We start from the raw sequence: 25,101 nt of genomic DNA on the forward strand, positions 1-25,101 counted from the left end.
ATGGGGCGTGGTATTATATGATGATCTGCCATTATTTCTGAATTTCGTATTATTAATTTAGCAAAAATACAATATTATTAACTGTAGAATGAAGTTAAAAACATAAAAATGACTTAATTATCCTAACTGTAGAATGATGGTATTTTAGAAAAAATTCTCAATGTGAAAAACGAAAGGAATGCAATTTAGATTCGTCCTAATGTATATTTTCCGAATATTCATTTTTATAAATTTAATTATTGGTAATTAATGATATTAATTGTTAATGTTTATGACAAACGTGAAAAGATAAAGTATTGCAACAAAAAAGAAACTGGGGAATTATTATTTATTATTTCTTTATTATTCAGTTCAGCTCAAAAATCGGAGGACCAGGTACTAACTATTTTTCGTCTATAAATTCCACAGAGCTGTTTCCCTTCCATCACCATAACTCCACAAGGGCAAACACCACTTCAACATTGCCAAATCATTTGTTCCCCTTCTAATCACCACAACCAGGCCAACAAAGGCAAAACACCACCTATTGCACTACAACTATAAGTCTATAATCCAACAAAAAACAGAAAAAATGACTCCAAATTTGCAAATAGTAACGAATGGAGGCAAACAGGAAAATGAAGAAACAGAACCAGTATCACCTACTGGACAATACTTCAACAGCAAAGTGTTGTCTATTTGTATCCTTGCCATTCTAGAACTTGAAGTTCCCATAGATGACTCGATCATGTGTATTGCCACAACTTCGAGATGTCTTCCTACCCTTGAACCCCAGATTTTCTTCTATCATGGTAATATCCTATATTCAACTTTGAAATTAACCGCAGCAACTTTTGTGTAAGACCGAAAAAACCGCTTTGATTGCTTAACTAATTGGTTCAAGTGATTAACTAATCGATTTCATTGATTAACTAATATGACATCAAAGCGGTCTTTTGTAAGACCGCGTTATATAAAAGGTGGTGTTCATTCTATTGCTTAACTAATTGATTCAAGTGCTTAACTAATCAATTTCATTGTTTAACTAATATGACACCAAAACGGTCTTTTGTGTAAGACCACCTTATATAAAAGGTGGTGAATGGTGAATTAACAGTCACAAACTGATAAGCTTAAGCTTTTAGTTGAGTTGGTCATCTGACACTAACTAACAACGTTGTCACTACTTAATTAACTGATTAAAATTAAATGTTGGCTAATTGGCTTATGTATGTACGTTGTAGCAGATATCTGAGAAGAAAGATGAAGTAAAACAATGGAAAAGAGTGGAAGTAAACCTTGAAGATCATGTTATAGTCCCTAGCTTCCCAGATGGTTTATCAGTTGAATCATATGACAATTACTATGATGAATATCTGACAAAATTAACTGGAGAACCATTACCACAACACAGGCCTTTATGGGAACTTCATATTATAAAATACAAAACAAGCAAAGCAGCAAGTCATTTCATCTTCAAGCTTCATCATGCACTTGGTGATGGCTATTCTCTCATGGGAGCACTTCTGTCTTGCCTGAAAAGAGCAGACAATCCTTCACTTCCATTAACTTTTCCTTCAACTCAATCAGCAAGCTCTGAAATCAAGAGCAACAATACAGCAGCAGGTATTATTACCAGTTGGGTGCCAAGAATTTTATCAGGAATCTATGATTTTGGATGGAGTTTTCTTAAAAGCACCTGCAAAGAAGATGATAAGACACCCATCAGATCTGGAAATGTTGGTCTGGGTTTCCTCCCAATCGAGATCTCTACTATAGAATTATCCCTATATCAAATTAAGCTCATCGGAACTAAACTAGGCACAGTAAGTGTCCTTTTCGATCTCTTGTTTTTTGTTTTTAGTAGCCGTTCAATATACGATTATACTCCCCCTGTTTCATTTTTATAGTTCCTAAGTTCTGTTTGATTAAAAACGCGGGATTATTAAAAAAAAAAAAAAAAAAAAAAAAAGTAGAATATAGTATATGAGAAATTGAAATATAGTAACTTGATGATTAATTTGTATGAGAAAGTAGAATATAGTCATGAAATATATTACATGGATTAGTTTTCAATGCATTTTAATTCATATAGTGGTGATGATAAATGTCGTGTTAGATTGTCAGAGTTTAATTGGTACATATAGACGTCACGTATGCTATACGTCATCCGAATATTTTTACTATGAAAGTATGTAAATAAGGTAGTCGGTATGAAATAAGGAAATAAATTAGAATATTAAGATTTTTCTACCTTTTTGTTGTTGTAACATGTATAATAGGTTATACTACGTATAAGTTAAATATTTTAGTTTCCAATTTAAATAATGACACATAAGCATGCATGTCATCATTGTGACACGACTTAAAGGTCGCATGTTACGACTTTTATCATTTTCGTTCATATACTCCCTCCGTCCCTTAATACTCGCACCGGTTTGACCGGTGCGGAGTTTAAGACATCTTAATGTCCATGGTAATGAAATTTATCTCAAATATGGTGTTTTTCTTCATAAATTTGCTTTCCCACCCAGTACCACTCTCTAAATGGTAATGGACGGTAATGAAAATTTATGAAGAAAAATAGATATTTAAGAGTTATGTAGCATTATTATATGAATGTATGTTGATTTTCCTTACAAATTTACATACAAATTCATTTCCATTGACACAGTTTATGGCCGGTTACCAAACGAGCCGTAAAGGGACATCATATCAGTACTGACTTAATTTACTACTGGTGTATGTAGACAGTAAATGACATTCTTGCAGGCATAATATTCCTGGGGATACGAAGATACATGCAAGAAACTGAGACAGAATCTTGCATTTCAGAATCAACAGCATTGGTTCTACTCAATACTAGGAATATTGGAGGTTATATGTCAGCTAAGGATATGAATAAAGCACATAATAAGAAAATATGGGGGAATCAATTTGCATTTTTGCATATAGCAATGCCTCAATTAATCAATGAACAAAGATACTCCAACGTTGTTGATTTTGTGTATGAGGCACAGAAGCAGATCACACGGCTCAGAAATTCACCAGCAGTCTATCTCACTGCTCAGTGCTTTGAGATTTTAAGGAAATGCAAAGGACCTGAGGTACATATATGAAACTCAATACTTCTCCCGTTCCAAAAATATTATACCATTTGTTTTTTACATTATACACACTACGACTTTGATTATTTTTTGGGATTCGTACGTAAAAGAAATTTAGTCATATGCGGTCATGTTAGACTCGTATCAATATATTTTTTCTAAATATTATTTTTTTATAATTTTTACTTGCACAAGATTTGAGATATTAAGTGTCGAAGCAATGGTTAAAAGAGTAAAAGTCAATCATGGTGCGATATTTTCGCAACGGTGGAAGTATAATGCTATCTTGTTTTAAGATCGAGTTTCATTGATCATGCAGACTCATATCTCCGTTTTAAAATGATCTTTACACTTTTCGTTTAGTCTGTTTCATAATGTTCTATATACTTGCTTTATTCTATTTTTGGATATGAAAATTTACATGTTACTCTTCTCAGCTCCACAATATTTACAATTTTATTTTCACTCATTTTCTCTTACTTTATTCTTTATTTTTTCTTACACCCACCCATTTTTTACACATTTATCTTACTTTATCTATATTTTATTACATTCAACCAACTTTTCAACTTTTGTCTCGACATTTGTGCAAATAGTAACCGTAAAGATATTTATAAACTGGAGGTAGTATAATACTCTCTCTGTCCCTTAATACTCGTCCCGCTTTCCTTATAAGGTCGTCCTTTAATATTCGTTCCTTTTCTATACATTTATACTACTCCCTCCGTCCCATAATATAGTGTCTGTTTTCCTAAAATAGTGTCCCTAAATGATGTGCCTATTTCTATTTTAAACCATTATTTTTTACCCATAATACCCTCATGCACTAATTGTAATTCCAATATTGTCCTAAAAAAGTCAGAACTTTTACTTTGAGAATTGTACTTTTTGACTTTTATTCAACCCAAGTGCTTGATTTTTGTCTTTTTAGGCCTATTTATTATGTACACACCTTTAATATCTAATTTCCCTCTCCATAAAAGCCAACTAACATGTAATTTATCTTGTAAATACAAATAATTATTGTTTTTATTATCAATGTTATCCTTTACCTTAATAACCGTGACTTTGTTTAAACGGGCCTTATATTATGGGACGGAGGGAGTAATTCTCTCCCTTATCATGGACCCACAAACATATATATTTCCTAAAAAAAACAACATTAAAAAGTTCCATCTACCCCGTCCCCCACCCCACCCCTTTATTTTACAAATTTCCCACTAAGGAGCGGTTTGACCAAGCTTCTCACAGTGCTTCTCAAATTGAGAAACACAAAATGGGCCAAATAGGGGTTAAAAGCAAAATGGCTTCAGCTTCTGTAGAAGCCCAAAACAGCTTCTGGAGGAGTTTTTAATGCAGAGAAGCAGAAGCTACAAAACATAGCTTTTCAAAATGGTTTCTCGGGGAGCCATTTCCTCCTCTTTAATGAAACATTAGCTGGACAATAACGCCCCTGATTTTGATAGTAATTCCATCATATCCCACCTAAAAACATTATTTGTTCTTCACCCCCCTCTCTCATTACACTCATGTCACATGTCAGTTCTGAACTGCGAGAATCACTGACTGAAAAAGTTACTGGCGCTTACTCCACCGTCACACTTGCCAGGATCAGAGAAATCAGCCTCCAAGCCACCACTATATTCCAGCAATGAGTTGACTTCTTGAATTAGTTGATACTCCCTCTGTCCCGGAATACTCGACCCGGTTTGACCGCCACAGAGTTTAAGGGACTTGAATTGACTTATTTAATTTAATAAGTAGTAGTTGATAGTGGGATATTATTTTAATGTAGTTAGTGGGAGGTGGGTTAAGAGGTGGGGTTGGAGGAGAGTAGGGGTTGAATTTTTAATTATTTTTTGTATGGAGTAGGGGGTAGGTGGGTTAATAGGGGTGGAGTGAGAAATAATATAATACTACCTCCGTTCCTAAATGATCTTTACGGTTACTATTTGCACGGTAATTAAGGAATTTTGGTGAACATGTGATGGTGGGGTAACAAATGGAAAATGAGTGGCTATAAATTGTCCAACAATGTGAGTGGGTGAAAACTAATATTAAAGTATTGTGAGTGGGTAAGTTATGGTGGGCCAAATAAGAGTAAAAATGGAATAAAGTAGGAGTGTAAAGAACTTTCAGGAACGGACTAAAACGGAAAGCGTAAAGAACTTTTAGGAACGGAGGTAGTACTAGTTTAGGGCCCGTGCAACGCACGGCTACTAATAAAAAAAATTATTATTTTAATAGTGACTAAAAGACTTGTGATATTAGGAAAAAACATGAAAGTAAAAAGGATATATGAAAAAGTATAAATTCAAAGTTGTGTAAAAAATATATTCAAATGAACTAAATTTGCATATTACTATACAAAGTTAAAAATTATAGTCGTTTACTTTGTATGTAGAACGATCTAACAACGTTAACCAAACCCGAATGACTCAAGACTAATTTTCGAAAAGACCCGAGCATAACCGAGTTAGTCAAATACAACATATTTTGAATTGAGTAAAATCTTGATAAATAAACTTATATGTTAGTTTACTTACCATGTATTATTATTTTAATTAACATTCTTACTTACCAGTTACCATGTATTATATTATTAATAGTAGACTAACATTAGAAGTTCATTTACCAATATTTTTTATATTTCTTATCAGATTAAAAAGTTATAATAATACATAAATAAAATTATATCATAAAGGAAAAAATAATATTGATTTAGCTTTCCTCCAATAATATATTATGCAGTACACATTTATAGTAATTAAAATATATTTTTATCTTAGTTTCCTAAAAAGGCGTAATGTATTTAAAGTAAAAAAAAATAAAAAAAAAATTGACGGGAAAAAATCGCACCAGGAAATGACACGTGTCATTCCTGGTGTCTCTTTTAGTATATAGTAATAGATTGTTAGAATATTTCCATTTTTAGAAATAGGTCAAGTATTAAGGGACGACCCGATAAGGAAAACAGGTCAAGTATTCCGGGACGGAGGGAGTAGGTAAGTTGCCCCTAACAGTTTCTTTTCTAAATTCGACCTCCACCTTATTTCTTAGGGTTCTGGATTTTTATAATGGTAGTCATAGGATGATTTGAAGTGATGTGGAGAGGCATTGTTAATAAATTCTTGTGAAGAGAAAAGGGAATGTGGACTTGATTGGTGATGTTGTTGATCGATCTCCTCTGCTATGATGCATCTTTAACAATTTGGGGTTCTTTCTCTTTTTACTTTTCTAAAATTAAATTAAATGGATTATAATTAAACTTTGGAAAAATAATTGGCCAAACAGTGTAAATATGTTTCTGTTTCTCAAAGTTACTTTTAAATTTCATGGCCAAACACTTCCGTATCTCAAAATAGCTTCTCTAGAAACTGTTTCTAGAAAACTACTTTTTAGAAACAGAAATTATCCTCTAGAAGCTTGGCCAAACAATGCCTAACTGTATTATACTATCAACTACCACCTAATAAATTAATAAGTCAAATAAATTGTCTAAAACTTTGTGCCGGTCAAACCGGGACGAGTATTAAGGGACGGAGAGAATACTACTTTCTCCGTTCATTTTTACTCGCAACGTTTGTTACTTTAACACATTCCAATACACAACTTTGACCATTAATATCTTAATTCTCTTTAAGCAAAAATTACAAAAAGTTAATATTTTGAAAATACACATTAAGACGAATCTAATAAGATCTAACACGACTATATTTTATCTTATGTATAAATCACCAATAATGGTTGAAGTATAATATGTGAATAATGTAGAAATCACAAACATCGCGAGTATTAAAAATCGGAGGAAATATAATATATACTCCGTATTTTTTGTTTCAGGTAGTAGCAGAAGTGATCCATAGTACATTGAACAAATCAAGCATAGCAATCACAAACATGATCGGCCCAGTTGAACAAGTGACGTTGGCTGATCATCCAATAAAAGGCATGTACTTCATGGTTTCAGGCAGTCCTCAGGTAATTAGAAAACAATAATTAATACACTTAATTTCTACTTTAATTCCATAATATATCACAAATTCTTATTTACAATGGGTGTACAATAAATATTGTACACCGGAGTAAAAGTTAACTCAAAATGCTTAAAAGTTAAACATATATATGTAAAAGTTATCGATTTTTCAGTGATAAATTTTTTCAGTTTAGTAAAACTTTTTTCTTCAAAATAACTAATAATGTATAAAATTAATCATTTAACCCTTTAAAATATTTATCTATCAATTTTTTTTTACTAATATAAAAGTTAATCAAAACTAGGTTAAAGTTACAAAAAAAAAGGTTAAAGTTATCTTGGTGTACAATAAATTTATTGTACACCTTGTGCGCACAAGACCTTTTGATAATATATATACATATCTATACCTAGTCTACCTAGTATTTAAAAAAGAAAATTATATTTGATTAGATGACATGTATCAACATATTTGATTAGATAACACGTGTCATTCATTCTTTCCTCCATCAATTTGGTTTTTTATTTTATTTTTTTCTTTGTTGTTTGATATATTATACAACTCCAATCGACTCTTTCACTCCATCTTCCTCATACAACATCAATTCACCAATCTATTCATTCAACATTTTTCACTCCATCTTCCCGATTAACACTCAATATTAATACACTATTTAATTTATGTATTCTTTCAACTTTCAAAATTACCTCTATTTAAATCATATATTCTCTCTAAAATCAAAAGCTATATAAAATTAGAACTTAAAAAGATAGACTAAATAACCACTATATAACCGCTCGTTCTTTAAACGGGCTCAAAAACTAATATACTTCAATAACTAACTCCATGATTTTTCAGAGCCTGGTAATAACAATTATGAGTTACGCGCAAACTATAAGGATTGGAGTTGGTGTTGAAAAGGGCTTCATCGACTCCCAGAGGTTGAACTCAAGCATCCAGACTGCTTTTTCTTTAATCGAAAATGATAAAGGTCGCAACATGCGACCTTTAAGCCGTGTCACAATGATGACATGGCATGCTTATGTGTCATTATTTTAATTGGAAAATAAAATATTTAATTTATATATCCTACTTTAAATGTTTTAAAAAAAACTAGGAAAATCTTAATATTCTAATTTATTTCCTTATTTATATCGACTACCTTATTTACATATTTTCATAGTAAAAATATTGCATTGATAGTAAAAATATTATTATGACTCATAGCCTACGTGTCGCCTATATGTACCAATTAAACTGCGACACGTAAGATTGCGACAACTAAATGTTGTCGCAACTTGCGACCTTTATCATCACCCTTCTTTAATATACCACGAAGCTACAAAGACTCAGAATGAATGAATAATCATTAACTGTATCTGCTCGATCTTTTAGGTCAATTGTTACAATGTCTTTATATTCTTTACTTATTTTTTTCTGGGTGTTTTATTTTAATCTTTAAGTTGAAATATTTACTTTTGTATTATCACATAATATTCTGTCAACCATATTGCCAAATGATTGTTTAATCAATTAAATTTGTTGGGGGCATTTAATCGATCTCTCACACTTTGTCATTGGGGACATTAAATCTTTCACATTTTCCTAATGTCATATTTATAGATATGTATAATTCGATATTTCATTTTGGCTTCACGAAATATTCAATTCACACATTTAAACACATACTCCCTCCGATCTGGAAAAGACTACATGTACACCTAGTATACAAGATTCTCTTGCCCACCACCATTAATTTGTTGACATATCATCAATCCCACTAATAAATGAGAATGAAAAACAATAAATATGTCATTTCAACCAATAGAAAAGCAAGATGTACAAGATGTCTTGTACACTAGGTGTGCATGTGGTAGGATCTCTCTGATCCATAATGTTCCTCATGTTTACTATTCATTGAACTTTGACCGTAATTAATAGTATAATTAAGAGTAAAACATTAACTTATGCGATATCATTAGATTTGTTTCAATATAAATTTTCTAAATACATATGATAAACATAATTATATATGAGTCTGCATAGCTAGGGGTGTGCACAGGTCCAAAACCGGACCGGTGGACCAGAATTTTCTGAATTCACGGACCAAGGACCGGACCGGAAAGAATCCGGTCTGGACCGGACCAGAAAATTCAGGTCCGGTCCGATTTTGGACCGGTTTGGACCGAGTTTTTTAATTTTTGCGATTTACAATTTTAAACTCAATTTGTTTTTACAATTTTATCTTTTTACAACCTATATTTCTTTTTAAGTATCTCATACATCACATCATAAGCTTAATATAAAGGTGATAAAGGCCAATGACATATAAAAAATATCCAAGGTTTTTTTTGTGTTGGGGAGATTAATGTACGTGGGCTACAAGTTGGGCTCTTCTATATAAAAATTTTATATTCCGGGTCACAGGTCCGAACCGGAAAATTCCGGATTTTGACCGGACCGGACCGAAAAACCGAAATCGTATATTTTCAAGGACCGAAGACCGGACCGAAATCTATTGGTCCAGTCCGGTCCGATCCAATTCCGGTCCAATTTTCGGTCCGGACCGTGCACACCCCTATGCATAGCACAACAACTACGCCATCCTAACTCTTTTGGAAGTTGAGAGTAGTAGCTTAAATACGAAAAAACGGTGAATTGCCTATAAGAATTCAAGATTGATGTGATTTACGACCAACATATATTGTACACATTTAAACCAACCATGTTAATTAGTACATTCTCATTCCTATATCTATACTCTTATTAAATTTCAATGGCATTTTATGCCATCTCACCATATGTCGCCACCATTAGATGGCATAGCCACATTGACATATAATATCTATACTATTATTAAATCTCCAAGACAAACCATTTTATGCCGCCATGTGTCACCTTCTCTAAATATGACAAGGCGTCACATCAACGATGACATGTCGCCATGTAGGGTGTGCTTTTAATATTGTTAAACAAAATGTTTTCGTTAAGGTTCGAACATGGGACCATCAAGAAGTATAGTAGAAAGCTTACCATCTTAGCTAAGTATTAGTTATGTCTTTTAACTCTACTTAAATATATTTAAGTTGGATAGGATTAGTGTGTATTTATACTATTTTTTCACACGTGCTATGTTATTGCTAATTTTCACAACATAGTGATTGCAAGAAATGTAATTTTGTTACCCTTATTGAAAATGGTTTCGAATAATTACCACATCTTTTATTGTCCATTTTTCACATATGGATCATAACATATATACAAATACTAACAACCCAAAAAAATTTAAGAACACTATTACTAAAAAAGATACTACGTATAGTGACAGATCTTGGATACTGTTATGAGGGGGGCAGTAGAAAAATTAAACAATATAGTATGCAATTTAAACAATTATATACAAATATTAGAGGGGGCCGTAACTGAAAACACACTACAAAAAACTTTGTAGCGGGCCCAACCGCGCCATATAGAACATTCGCCATTGACTACGTACTGTTGGAAGTATAGGTAGTGATGCTTCAAAAGAATGAAAATTGTGCTTGTCCCACATTGACAAAAAATAAGAGTTTTACCCACTTTATATATCCTCACTCCACTAATAGGTTTGTTAGAAGACTTGAGAGGAGGATCTAGGCCACTGCACACGCGCGCGCGGGCCGGGCCGGGCTCGGGCGAGTGGCGCGGCGCGTTCGCGGGTGTGGGTGTGGGTGGGGCCCTTTTTACCACCAATCAATCCCGTGTAACGGCTAGTTGTTGTATTTTGGTAACCGAATATTTTCCATAACAGTTACAGATTTTATTCCGGAAATTGAGTCGTTGATTGATTCTAATTGATTACCGAATTTATTTCCTTCCCGAAATAATTCTTCAGCCTTCCGTTATTTATTTTGGCTTCCTCCTTCACAAAGAAAACACAGGAAAATTGCTCTCCGAAAATTTTCCTCTCAAATACATACTCTCTGATTCATTTTGGGCAACGTTCAATTTCGTTTTCAATCTATCTTTTTGTACTACACCAACGAGATAGATGTCGTGTAACCCTGGAGGTTGATTGTCAAGAGGCCGTGTGTACGTAACGGGGAAAATTCAACTTTAGGGCAGTGTTCATACACGCCACGACTTGGTTAAAGATAAGTTTATTCGTTCATTACTAGTCATTGTTCCTACAATCTAAAGTTGAATTTTTTCTTCCGTGTTTTATTTTTACAATGGCTGGTCATATCCCTACGGCTATCCCTTTTACTTCTGCCATGCTTCCCAACCCTTTCATCCCTGATATGTCTAAGTTAGATCCTTTCGATGGGAAGAATTATAAGATGTGGTCTGATAAGATGGAGTTTTTCTTGGGTCAAGGGGTAGATTATTGTCTTACTGTTATTGCTGCCCCTGCTAATTCCACTAGGGATTTTAAGAAAGATAACAAAACCTGTCGTGGGATGTTGTTGCACTACATGACTGCTTCTCTTTATATGATTTATAGTAAGTCTAAGAATGCTATGGAAATTTGGGATGCTCTGAAAACTAAGTATGAAACTGATGATTTTGGGACTAAGAAATATGCTTGTAGTCGTTGGTTAAATTTCCGTATGACTGATGATAAGCCTGTCCTTGATCAAGTTCATGAGTATGAACATTTATGTGCTGATATTGTTGCTGAGGGTATGAAAATCTGTGAGCTTTTCCAAGCCAATTGTCTCCTTGAGAAATTACCCCCTTCTTGGCAAACCTATGTCCATTCCATGAAACACAAACAAAAAGACTTTACCCTTCAAGAACTCGTTTCCCACATTAAGATTGAAGAGCAGAACCGTATCCAAACCAAGGGAAAAACTACTGATCATTCTTCCTCTACTGCTAATCTTGTTTAAACTAAAAGAAATGCAGGTTACAATAAGGGACCGAAAGGCAATGGTCCAAATCAGTTCCATGGTACAAGGCAGAACAACAACAACAAGGAGAAAAGGCAGTTTAAAGGAAATTGCTATACTTGCGGTAAGTATGGTCATTCAGCTAGGGAATGCAGGCAAGGACATGGACCTGGGAACAAGCCAAAGGAGAACAAGCCTCAAGCTAATCTCACTGAAGACATCATTGCTGCTGTTGTGTCCGAGGTGAATCTGGTGAGCAACGTGACTGAATGGGTTGTTGATACTGGAGCAACTCGCCACATTTGTTCGAGCAAGGAAATGTTTCAAGACTATGAAAAAGTTTCTGAAGGAGAATGTGTCTTCATGGGCAACTCAAGCACTGTGAGTGTACTTGGCAAAGGAAAAGTTTTTCTAAAGCTTACTTCTGGAAAAACTATTGCTTTGCAAAATGTTTTGCATGTACCCGATATCCGCAGGAACCTCATTTCTGGTGCTTTACTTAACAAAGCAAGTATCAAGTTAACTTTTGAATCTGATAAACTTGTACTTACCAGAAATGGTGAATTTGTGGGTAAGGAATTTTGTAATGGGGGTTTATTTGTGCTTGATGTTGTGACTGATAATAATAATAATTCTGCTTCTGTTTATATTGCTGAGTCAGTTTCTTTATGGCATTCTAGACTAGGTCATGTGAATGTTGCATCTGTCAAGAGACTCAAACAACTTAGTCTTATTCCAGATTTTAGTAATACCTCTTTTGACAAATGTGAAGTTTGTGTAGAAGCTAAGCACCCGAAAAAAGCCTTTAATAAGAATGTATGTCGATCTTCTACCCTACTAGAACTAATTCATAGTGACTTAGGCGACTTTAAGAATTCCATGAGTAGAGGAGGAAAACGTTATTATATTACCTTTGTAGATGATTTTTCTCGTTATTGTAAGGTCTATTTATTGAGTACTAAAGATGAGGCAGAAGAGAAATTCCATATTTATAAGGCTGAGGTTGAAAACCAATTAGACCTGAAAATAAAGAGAGTTAGATCAGATAGAGGTGGTGAATATGATGGAACTCCTTTAAAGAAATTTTGTGAAGCTAATGGGATTATTCATGAGGTTACAGCTCCTTATACCCCAGAACAGAATGGAATAGCTGAACGCAAAAATAGGACACTTAAGGATATGATGAATGCTATGCTTATAAGTTCTGGTATGCCTACTAACATGTGGGGTGAGGCAATTCTTTCTGCTTGCTATGTGCTTAACCGTGTTCCCCATAAGAAATTAGATAAAATCCCATATGAATTGTGGAAAGGGTTTAAGCCTAATTTGGGTTACCTTAAAGTGTGGTGGTGTTTGGGAAAAATAGGACTTCCTGATTTCCAAAGGAGTAAGATTGGACCTAAAACCGTGGATGGTATTTTTATAGGTTATGCGTCCAACCGTGCTGCATATAGATTCATTCTTAAGGATGCATATGGTTTTGGACCAATTCGTGAGTCAAGGGATGTAGAGTTTTTTGAGCATATTTTTCCTATGAAAGTTAATGTTCAAGCAAGCTTACCTGTTGCATCTCCACCTTCCATTGTGCATCATGACATTGCATCATCTAGTGAGACTCTAGAACCTAGAAGGAGTAAAAGAACTAGAACTGAGTCTAGCTTTGGACCCGATTTTATTACTGCCTTCCTAATTGAGAAAGAGTTATTAGACGAGCAAGAAGTTGATGCATTTCTCTTAGAAGAAAACCCTAGATCCTATGGAGAAGCTATGAGGTCAATTGATTCAAGTTTTTGGTTAGAGGCCATAAATAGTGAAATTGAGTCTATCATGAGTAATAACACTTGGATTTTGTCTGATCTTCCTAGAGGTTGCAAGCCCTTATGTAGTAAGTGGATTTTTACTAAGAAACATACTCCAAAAGGATCCTTGATTAAGTATAAAGCTAGGCTTGTGGTAGGAGGTCATCGTCAAAAGCATGGTGTAGACTATTTTGATACATATTCTCCTGTCACTAAAGTTGCCACCATTAGAGTCTTAATTGCACTTGCATCCATTCATGATCTTGTTGTGCATCAAATGGATGTAAAAACTGCTTTTTTGAATGGTGATTTGAATGAAGAAATTTATATGAAGCAACCAGAGGGATGTGTTGTTCCTGGACAGGAAGATAAGGTATGCAGGCTCATTAGATCATTGTATGGATTAAAACAAGCACCTAAACAATGGTATGACAAATTTCATCAAACTATTATTTCTAATGGCTTTCAGGTAAATGATTCTGATGCTTGTGTGTATTCCAAACTTTCAAAACTTGGTTGCGTTTTCATATGTCTATACGTGGATGACATGTTAATTTTTGGTACCAATATAGACATAGTGAACGAAACCAAGGCTTTCCTAAATTCTTGTTTTGAGATGAAGGATTTAGGAGAGGCAGATGTGATTCTTGGCATAAAGATTACTAGAACTTCATATGGGATGTCTTTAAACCAATCTCATTATATTGAAAAGATTTTAAAGAAATTTGGTCAATTTGACTGCACTCCAGTGCAAACCCCATATGATTCTAGTATTCATTTGAAAAAGAACAAAGGTAATTCTGTATCACAGGAACAATATGCCAAGATTATTGGAAGTTTGATGTTTTTGATGAACTACACTAGACCTGATATAGCATATGCGGTTAGTAGATTGAGTAGATATACTCATAATCCTAATCAAGATCACTGGAATGCATTGATTAGATTATTGAAGTATTTGAAAGGCACTATCAATTGGGGTTTACATTATCATAAAGCACCTTGTGTTCTTGAGGGATATTGTGATGCCAATTGGGTGTCGGATAGTGATGAAATTCAATCTACTAGTGGCTATGTTTTTACTCTTGCTGGAGGAGCTATATCATGGAAATCATCTAAACAAACTTGCATTGCCAAATCTACTATGGAATCTGAGTTTATTGCTTTAGAATTGGCAGGACAGGAAGCTGAATGGATAAGGAGTTTGCTTGCTGATATTCCATTGTGGGGGAAACCAGCTCCCTCAGTTTCAATGCATTGTGATTCACAAGCTGCAATTGGGGTAGCGAAAAATCAAGCCTATAATGGAAAGAGAAGGCATATTCGCTTAAGGCATGCTATAGTTAGAGATCTGATCAGAAAAAATGTAATATCACTCGAGTATGTAAAGTCCGAGAGGAATATTGCAGATCCTCTCACCAAAGGCCTTTGTAGAAAAATGGTGCTTGAGTCAGCACAAGGAATGGGTTTAAAGCCTATTGTGGAGTAAATTGTGGTGGACACCCATCTTAGGAAATCTAAGTTCAATGGGTCAAACGAAATCACAAAAGAACTCATGTTTGTTACTACTACCCTTCCTAATAATAAAAGTGATTTAGTATTTTTCTAACTGTCATATGCGTAAGGTTGAGCTAAGGCTCTTAATAAGTTCATAGCCTTGAAAAGGTGGTTTGTGACAGTACAAACTTGATGAACTTACCTATGTGAATGTGGGGGTTACGCCCAATCCCATATGAGAGTCCTTAAGGCTTAGGACCACTAGAGCATTCATGAAAATCCGGGTATTTTGTGGGGCACTAAAAAATTACAAATTGCGAAAACGAGTCTTGATTTGAGAAAAGTTGAAACGCGCAAAAGTAGTTTACTAACTTCGTGATAGGTTCAATGAGAAATCTACCTAAAACGACTGTAAGATATTTTTGTATGCGTTGGGTGTTAATTCAAGTCCAAAAGACATTGACACTTTCAAAACTAAAGTCTCCGTTGCCCAAAACGTTCCTTCCTAGTTTTTCCTGTTCTTTTGAATCATGTGGGGGATTGTTGGAAGTATAGGTAGTGATGCTTCAAAAGAATGAAAATTGTGCTTGTCCCACATTGACAAAAAATAAGAGTTTTACCCACTTTATATATCCTCACTCCACTAATAGGTTTGTTAGAAGACTTGAGAGGAGACTCTAGGCAACCGCACACGCGCGCGCGCGCGCGCGGGCCGGACCGGGCTCGGGCGAGTGGCGCGGCGCGTTCACGGGTGTGGGTGGGGCCCTTTTTGCCACCAATCAATCCCGTGTAACGGCTAGTTGTTGTATTTTGGTAACCGAATATTTTCCATAACGGTTACAGATTTTATTCCGGAAATTGAGTCGTTGATTGATTCTAATTGATTACTGAATTTATTTCCTTCCCGAAATAATTCTTCAGCCTTCCGTTATTTATTTTGGCTTCCTCCTTCACAAAGAAAACACAGGAAAATTGCTCTCCGAAAATTTTCCTCTCAAATACATACTCTCTGATTCATTTTGGGCAACGTTCAATTTCGTTTTCAATCTATCTTTTTGTACTACACCAACGAGATAGATGTCGTGTAACCCTGGAGGTTGATTGTCAAGAGGCCGTGTGTACGTAACGGGGCAAATTCAACTTTAGGGCAGTGTTCATACACGCCACGACTTGGTTAAAGATAAGTTTATTCGTTCATTACTAGTCATTGTTCCTACAATCTAAAGTTGAATTTTTTCTTTTTTCTTATGAAACTAAACTATACTTAATTTCTTTTTTTCATTTTCATTTTCATTAAGGTTTATTTATGATTACTTTTTTTAGCATGCAAGTTCATCTAAATTTACCTAGAGCACATAAAAAAAGAGTATTACACATAATAAAAGACTACTCCATTTTAATTTTAAATTTAATTTACTAAGGGGTCGTTTGGTTCGCTGAACTGGAATGGAATGGTATGGAGTCTCATACCAGGGAGGTATGGACTGTATTTCCCATACCAAACTGAAACTGTTTGGTTTGATCCTAGAATTGATTATATATCCCATTCATGTTGTTTGGTTCATTATTGAAATGGATTCTGATTCAACTTTTTTTAAAATATATATTGAATATAATTTTTTAGATATACTAGTAATATATCATCAAATTTGGAAAAAACTACGATTCCACACAAATAATTATCCAAAAAAATTCAAACTTAAATTTTAATGTTTACAATACTCAGTAGCTAAAATTATTTGTTGTCTCTTTTATGACTCACAAACCACTGTTAGATGTTTGCTATTAACCACAAACCACTGTTAGCCTAAGGACCTATCCCTAACATAGAATTGCTGTACCAAATTGACTTGAGAAAAATGATGCACGGGCATTAATGTTAATCAGCGAACCTTTGAAGGAGTGAATATATAGAATTAATGATGAAAATAGTGTTATTTTTGGACAAAGGGGTGAGTAATACGGGTTCAAAATTTTGAATTATGATGAAAGAGGAATCAATTTTTGGACAAAGCCATAGTTGACATGAGAAAGCCATGGTATCAGATGACGAAATTCAAGATTTTTTTTTTTTACAGATCATGAAATTACAGATAGCCAAAACAACAATTCAATCCAAGATATATTACAGATGACGAAATTAAAGAAAAATAATAATTAAAACTGACTTTCGACCATGAATTAACCAACCGGAGAAGATGTGACGGTCACCGGTGATGGTCGCCGGAGGGTCGCCGGATAGTAGGTGGCTGGTAATGGTGGGCGGCTGCACCTTCTCTCTCTCCCCTCTTTTGTGAGCTAGGGTTAGAAACTTGGGTGGAATGGATTTTGAATCTTTGGGGTAGAGGTGGATATGGGATTCCTAGGGTTTGGGAGGGAGATAGAACCCCCTAGGTATGAGACTCCATCCCAACAAAGCCCAACCAAACAATAAAATAGATGGAATGAGTTCTAGCTCCATTTCAATCCATTCCAAATGCCCCAACCAAACGATCCCTTATGTTTAACCAAATTTTATATTGACTCACCCTTACATAAATAAAACGTAAAAATAAATTATCACAAATATTTATATCATATTATATGTAAGTATTTAATATCAAAATATTGTTATATAAGTATTTAATATCAAAATATTGTAATTATTTTTATTTAACCCAAATTTTATCAAGATTAGTTCTCAAATTACATGTAATCATCGGGGCATCTCCCAGGACAATAACTAGTTCTTTCTCAAATACTTCTTATTCAATTAGCTTACTACCCGTGCATTAGTTCATTAGTAATGACAAACACTAGTATATTGATGTTCATAAATGTCATTTAACACATTAAGTAGCCAACATCTTTTTTTTTTGGATTGAAACAGCTACCCATCTTTTGTAGGTGGGTAGTAGCCAACATCTTTTAATTAATAACTAGTGTGTGGCTCGGGCGATGCCCCGGTTTATACATTGAATAGTTAAATTTTTAGATTTTTCTTGAGCTCAATATTTGACAATAGACATGTATACCATAAAGTGAAAATGATCCATTAAATTTGTCAACTACACAGGCACATTATGTCATACCATCTAATTTTTCAATTAGATCATCTTACAATTTGTGTAATTAATTTTCTAGTTGAACTATGTGCTGCAAATTAATAAACACCAAATCAGATATATCCAGCCATGCAAGACATTTTTATAGTTGCTGCTTATGAGACTTTATGACCTCGTGTTTCTTTGTTTGTCCTAATTCTTTAATTGTTAACTTTTTCCAAAATAATCCATAGAAAATAAAAAGTCACATAAAAAGTTAGTTATTTTTGACTACATGTTAACATTTATTTATAAATTAATGTGAAGAGATAAAACACAATTGGTGGTTGGTTAAAATGGTAATGAATATTGTCATCCACATTTGAGGTCTGGAGTTCGAATCTCATTGTAATGATTTTTGGTTGTCCATGACATGACATACCACTTGATGAGTGAATGATGTGGCGCAAAGAGAAGAGCACTACGTGGCACATCGACTTTTTTCACAACGCCTTTTAATATATTAGTATAGATAAACTAAAAAACCGTTATATTCACCTGAATTTATCTTATAAGAATTTAGCAGAACTTATTTGAACTTATTAAAACTTATTTTAGTTATAAAGTGTACTTGATTAACCTTTATTCTTAATTTTTTTTTCCTAAAATAAGTGGAAATAAGGAGAACATAACAAAACCTAAGTGTTGCCAAACACATTTGTATAAACATTTAGTCAAATTCGCAGTCAAATCTCCTAAACATAAAGGTAATCAACTACCTCTAATGCAAATTGTAAACAACTAAACTTTAAGTTGTAATTGGAAACAAGACCAATAAATATTATTCCATCCGTTTCATAATTTGCGTCTTGTTCAGTTTCTTGCAAATATTTAGAATATGAGGGATGTTATTAATTCATTATTATTATATAAAAAATGTGTCATCGTGTGAGGTTTTGTTTTATTCGCATCAATGAATGTTTTATGAAATTCAATTTTTATTTGTAGTTTTACTAACAAAAAATTAAAAATATTAATGATATTATTGGAATGAAAAATGCTTACAATTAAAACAGGAAAAACAAAGAAAACCAAATGAGTAGCTGAAGCAATAAATATGCTTAACACTTTCTTTCGATCTAACAAACATCCATTTTGTCCTTTTGACTCCCTTTTTTTTTCCTTTAATTTTTCTCTTAAAGTACTAACAAATAACAAAATTTACTTATTTTAGTTCAATTTGCAATTGTATTATACATTAAAAATCATTTTGGAAAAGGGAAAAAAACGTACTCCGTACTACTTTCTCTGTTTTTTTAAATGACACAATTATTTAGGCACGTTTGACAATGTACGATTTTAAACATTAATATTTTTCATTATGAATAAGAAAAAATTATAAAAAGTTGATATTTAAAAAATATTTATTGAGACGAATCTAATGAGTTCCTACGTGGCTATATTTTTCTTATGTATCACAAAATGAAGTCAAACGAGTTTGGATGAATAGTGTCAAAAATCCAATAAACGAGTTTGGGTGAATAGTGTCAAAAACCCAATAAGAAGTACGGAGTAATTTTTATTGAAAATGTTATCCGTTAAAAGAAACGAAGTCTGTGATTGAGGTCGGCAAACGTACCCGAAATCGAAAAACACGAGCATCGCGCACATGTCGTTACCACATCGTGACCCACACTTCCAATTCAATTCAATTCAATTCAATCAATTCAATATAAGCGACTAAATTTACTTCCATACTCTCATTCCTCACTTCCACTTCCGTCAATCCACCCTCAATCAATCAACTTCAATCATTGATCATCATCAAATTCTTCAGTAGAACGAATAATGGCGAACACAGAAGATGAAACAACGACTGTTAATGGTGGACAACGTGTGGAAGAAGAAGAGTACAGCAGCAACAACAATAACAAACCAGGAAAACCCCATTTCAAAGGGGTTGAAGAAAATTCAAAGAGTTTATACGACGCCTTTTCATCGCTTCTCTTTCCGATCTTCTTCCCAGATCCTCATTATCCCTCTTCTTTTTATCGCCGAACCAAGGATTCTTTCAGAGAGAACCTTCCGCATGTTCGAGACGCTTCTAGAAGTACTGGGTTGAATGTTCTTCGGTGGGCCCGTAATGGGAGCTCTTTTCGCTTGCTCCTTGTTATTTCTGTAAGTTCGTCATTGTTCTTCAATTTCTGATATTTGGACAATTTCTGATATTAATTGGGGGTTTTATTTATTGTTGACTTTTAATCTATTTTAGGAAATCTTGTTAATTGTTTGATTAGCCTATCCTAAGATGTTTCAATTATTGGTACAATTAAGATTGATGGTATATTTCTATGTATGTACTTTTTGTTGAATGTTGAGGAATCTGATGCATATGCCAATCCCAGATTTCATCAATGATTTCTTTCTGTAATGGTTTTCACTGTTGCTATCGTTGACCCGGATTAAAATTGCACTTGGGATAATTAAATGATGATTGAGGACATTAACGAGCACGGTGAGGTGCGCTAAGACTTGGATGCTTCAAGTTCGAGCAGTAGTTATGTTGTGTTGCCGAGATGTTCACTGTTGCCAAGAGTCTTTGTGTGGCCGAGAGTTGTGGAGTCTTAGTGTATTTCCATCCTTGTCTCTTCATGCAATATGTCAATAAGGAATGTAGAAGAGGGGATTGGACATTTATGGCCATCTTTGCGTTCAATTTGATCATCATAAAACCACAAAACACTTGCGAGATTACCCTGATGTTAGTTTGTTCATGATCTGTTAGTCCCTTAACAGCCATAGACTCAAAATGATCGATAATCCATTAATCTTGGTAGTTGGTACTAGGCGATAAGTTGATAATTTTGTTCTGGATACGTTGTATCTTCAATGGTATTGGACTATATACTTTTAATCTGGTTCTAGAATTTTCCTTTTCTTGATTCTATCTCATTGGGGTTGATAATCCATCAAGAGGACTCTTTGAGTTCAAACATTGCAGTCGCCTTTTGTACCGAATGGTACAAAGGGATGAGAGTATTTGTTGTTCTTCTAGCAGATTGATGAGCTAAGAACCTTCTCTTGAGTGGCTCTTTGCTTCTTCCATGACATTGGTTTTGTTTTGTTTTTTGTTATATTTATTACAGGGTAAACTTCGTCTTTCTTGGGAATATGTTTGATCTTTTCCTCTTCTGTTGCAGGTTGGGACAATTACCCTTCTAACCTTGACAGGGGTGCTAGTTTTTTTGCTGTTTTTGGCAGCAGCAACTGTCAATGCAATCATCCTATCAATTTTTATGTCTTTGGCTGCTGCTGGCGGCTTCTTGGCTATTTTCTTTGCCTGTCTAGCAGGAATCTACATCGGGGCATTGTCAATTGCTTTTTTTGTCATTTCCTCTGTGACAATAGCAGCAATCATAACCGCGCTCATTGTTACAGGTACGCTTTGTGAATCCTTGTGTCCTTTATCCTGCTGCTCTGGTGCTATGGCCTGTGTGTGTTATGATACTTCTTTTAGATCACTAATCTGCCGGTGCTTACTCCAGCCTCATCACTGACGTGTTATCATTTTTTCTGTTCGCTTAACTAGTTGTATTGAACATTTGAACTTCACTATTCTAGTAACTCCTTTGTGGAGAGGTGGCATTTTTTCAGTGATAATGAGGGTAAAAATTGTGATTAATACTAAGAGGTGAGCCTGAAGAGTAAGATACGTGCCTGAGCCTTCTTTAATTTTGAATTTTGAGCTGATCCACTATTTCTAGAGTGGGCACAAACTGTAGAGTGCATCAGTTCTTGCTCCTTAGAAGTGCAGTAAATTTCCAAGGGAATATGATCTACTGCAGATTGTCGTTCCAATATTTGCTATTTTTTTTTCCTGGTAAGTTGGTTAAACTTCATGACCACCCGAAAGCAGTGACCTTCACTGAACGCACTTGTAATCTTGTGCAACCATGATACAGTTTCAACTGTTCTCACCATATGTACCAAAAAATTTCTTATATCTGTAGTTGACAAATGGATGTAAGGTGGTTGTTGAGGAATGAGAGAGCAACCAGCTTTTACTTGAGACAATTGTATGGATGTGTAGCTACCTCTCTTATACCATTCCTCCATGGAAACCACAATTTTGTGCTAGTCAATACAGTGATTGTAATGGAGAGCAATTGCCCCATCCAATGTAATTTATTCTCCAGCATTTTGGCATTTAGTGGTTGCCAATTAGGATAAATACTTACGTCTTTCTTTGACATCTGAATCAAATGATTAGCTGTCATGCCAAGGGATAATGCTTGAATAGAACAAAGGATTCATTTTCATCTCAATCGTTGTGTTTTCTTAGAAGTTGTAATTATAATCTGCCTGAGAACGGTCCTTGGTTTCAGTATTGCTCTGTAGTTGCTATCTCCTACTCGATCCTAAAATGTGAAACTTGCTTTTATTTCTTTGGACCTCAAATACACAGTAATTGTAGTAAGGGGGTCTAAATCAACAATTTAGACATATAATCTACGCGTTGACGTAGTTGGTCGCTGATGTGGTCTTGAGGTTGGCTCTTTCCTGTCCGGATCTCCGGACATCTATATTTGGGCCCAAGGCACCTGGAATTCATATGTAGGGTTTAGGATATCATTCACACTCTGCTTTAAATTGAGGAATGGATTTTATTAGTGGCTCTCAATTCTAAGCAAGTCTATAATTGGCTAATTTACAAAGGATCTATTATAGATTTTTGGTAACATGATATCCTTCACTGTCGTCATTCAAAGGGTCTGTATGGTTTCATGTTTGATGCTTATAATACTACGGTAGGAGATTTTTGGCAAACGCCCATGAGAAGGGGCTGAACTTGCTAAAAGCCCAATATTTCGTAAATGGAAATTGTTTATGGAGACCTTACTATTATGTCATCACAAAGTTTTCTGTAAATTTTGAAGAAGTCAACTGTTCACAATGCTAGGTTATGAAGATGCCCATTAACAATTAAGGGATAATCAGGATCTTACTATGATAGTGTAGGATTACTGGATTAGTAGCATGATCAAAACACTCAAAGCTAAGGCACTGTCTTCTTTTATGTCATGCAAGTTGTCTTATTTGTGGAAAACCTGGAAAGATTAAAAGAAATGACTGTTTAGAGGAAACAGTGAGTAAAAGAAGGATTGTCATTGGTTGCAAAGACCTTGTTTCAATGAGCTTACTGATTTTATCCTTTCATTGAATGAATTTGATTATTAGATCCATTCGAAGCTTGAAACCCAGTTCCCTCTTTTCTCTGTATTTGAGTCACTCCCACTTCTTCAGACTGCATTTCACATCTTTTCTCAAGTACAATAACATTGAAACCAGTAAATTTGTTTACCCAGTACTTCCTCCGAATAGAGATATCTACACCATCTTGACTTTCATGTTTGTAAACGCACAACTTTAACCACTGGTATCTATTTTGAAAATAAACTCTGATACTAATTCAACAACTTTTTATGCACTCCGTGATTCATTTATTTATTTTACGAAGTGTATCAATAAAAAGACGAGTCAAAATGATGCAACTATTTCTGAACAGAGCAAGTAATATTCTGCCTCGTGTATATGAATTATGTCTGTTGTTGATTCACCTGCTGATTTTCTTCTGTTAATGTCTGCTAGGCTGGATTGGATTCTTTTGGAGTCTGTGGCTGGTAACAAAGAAAAGTGCCGGCATTGCAAAGCACTCAGTGACTGTCACTGGTTCAGCACTTACAGCATATACCTCAGGTCGGCGGAATAACCATCATGATTGATACTGATCATGAAAAAGAAGCCGGACACCATGTATGTATCTGGAGTCTGCATAAATTGTGAAAATAAGTCCGACATGTTTGGTGCATAAGCTTCTTATTGATAGCTATGGTTTTCAGTAACTAGTGCTGAGCACAAACAATGATGTCTATGATCTGATGTATGATGTATGTATATGTCGGGGCTGGCTTTGTAGTTTTGGCTGCTCTCTGGAATGCTTTGGCGTTGATCAAGCTTAGAGCTGTGTAGTGTGCTTATGTAGTAGTATTTGTCAAGTATAGAAGAAAAGAATATTATCAAGATTTGAATACGTAAAGTACACGAAGATAGGTAAAGTGCAAGTTATATAAAATCAAAATATATTTGAATAGTAATGGAATCAATCCCATGACAAGATATTACTTAATGAAGTAATGTTACTAAATGTAACAGTATTTTCTCTATCGGTCACTAGATTTGTAACGTGGCGTGTTAGGAAATCTAAACATGTTCTTATTATTACGGAGTACTCCTCCGTTTCTTTTTGTTTGTTACGTATTTCTTTTAGGGTTTTTCACAATGTTTGTTACGTGGGAGAATCTTTCCTTTTATAAACTTATTATACTATCATTTTTTGTGCCAACTTTTAATTTTTAATTAGTCCAATTTTTTCAACTCATTAAATTTCTTTACCATTTTCCAAGTATGTTAAGTTAGCAATCTTTGTGCTTTTCCATTATAGGTTCATTTGATAAATAAAACAATTTCATTGGTTATTGTAGTGATTAGTGGATTGAGGTTTTACTTGGGCTATTTTTTTAATAATAAAAAAAAAAAGAATCTTTATTATACGTTAATAAACGTGCAAAAGTCCAAACGTAACAAACAAAAAGAAACGGAGGGAGTACTATTTAAAAAATATGATTGGATTTTGGTGATATCTTAAAATGGTCATGAAAACAAGCTTGTAGTTCTTCTACACGGTTCAAACAAATGGGGTTCCTTGTGAAGTGGGAGAAAAGAAGAGTAAAAAGAGAAGAGGTGACATCGACGGGAATAGGGAGACAGGGAGAGGTGCAAAAGACATA

General features: G+C 34.4%; 1 protein-coding gene and 1 pseudogene across 1 annotated transcript; both read left to right on the top strand.

Annotated features, from left to right (window-relative positions):
* Nucleotides 1-300: 300 nt before the first annotated feature.
* Nucleotides 301-8,123, top strand: LOC110794286 (wax ester synthase/diacylglycerol acyltransferase 4-like; annotated as a pseudogene).
* An 11,778-nt stretch (nt 8,124-19,901) lies between these two features.
* Nucleotides 19,902-24,477, top strand: LOC110794302 (uncharacterized). Its single transcript, XM_021999248.2, has 3 exons — nt 19,902-20,431; nt 21,454-21,691; nt 23,903-24,477. The coding sequence occupies exons 1-3, from the start codon at nt 20,102-20,104 to the stop codon at nt 24,034-24,036; spliced, it is 702 nt and encodes a 233-aa protein (XP_021854940.1). The 5' UTR covers nt 19,902-20,101; the 3' UTR covers nt 24,037-24,477.
* The last annotated feature ends 624 nt before the right edge of the window (nt 24,478-25,101 follow it).

This window comes from Spinacia oleracea, chromosome 1 (assembly GCF_020520425.1).
Source record: "Spinacia oleracea cultivar Varoflay chromosome 1, BTI_SOV_V1, whole genome shotgun sequence".
Lineage (NCBI taxonomy): Eukaryota > Viridiplantae > Streptophyta > Magnoliopsida > Caryophyllales > Amaranthaceae > Spinacia > Spinacia oleracea.

Coding starts and splice junctions, on each gene's coding strand:
- LOC110794302 (XM_021999248.2), top strand. CDS start 20,102: ATGGCGAACACAGAAGATGAAACAACGACTGTTAATGGTGGACAACGT. Junction 20,432..21,453: donor GCTTGCTCCTTGTTATTTCT/GTAAGTTCGTCA, acceptor CTTCTGTTGCAG/GTTGGGACAATTACCCTTCT. Junction 21,692..23,902: donor AACCGCGCTCATTGTTACAG/GTACGCTTTGTG, acceptor AATGTCTGCTAG/GCTGGATTGGATTCTTTTGG.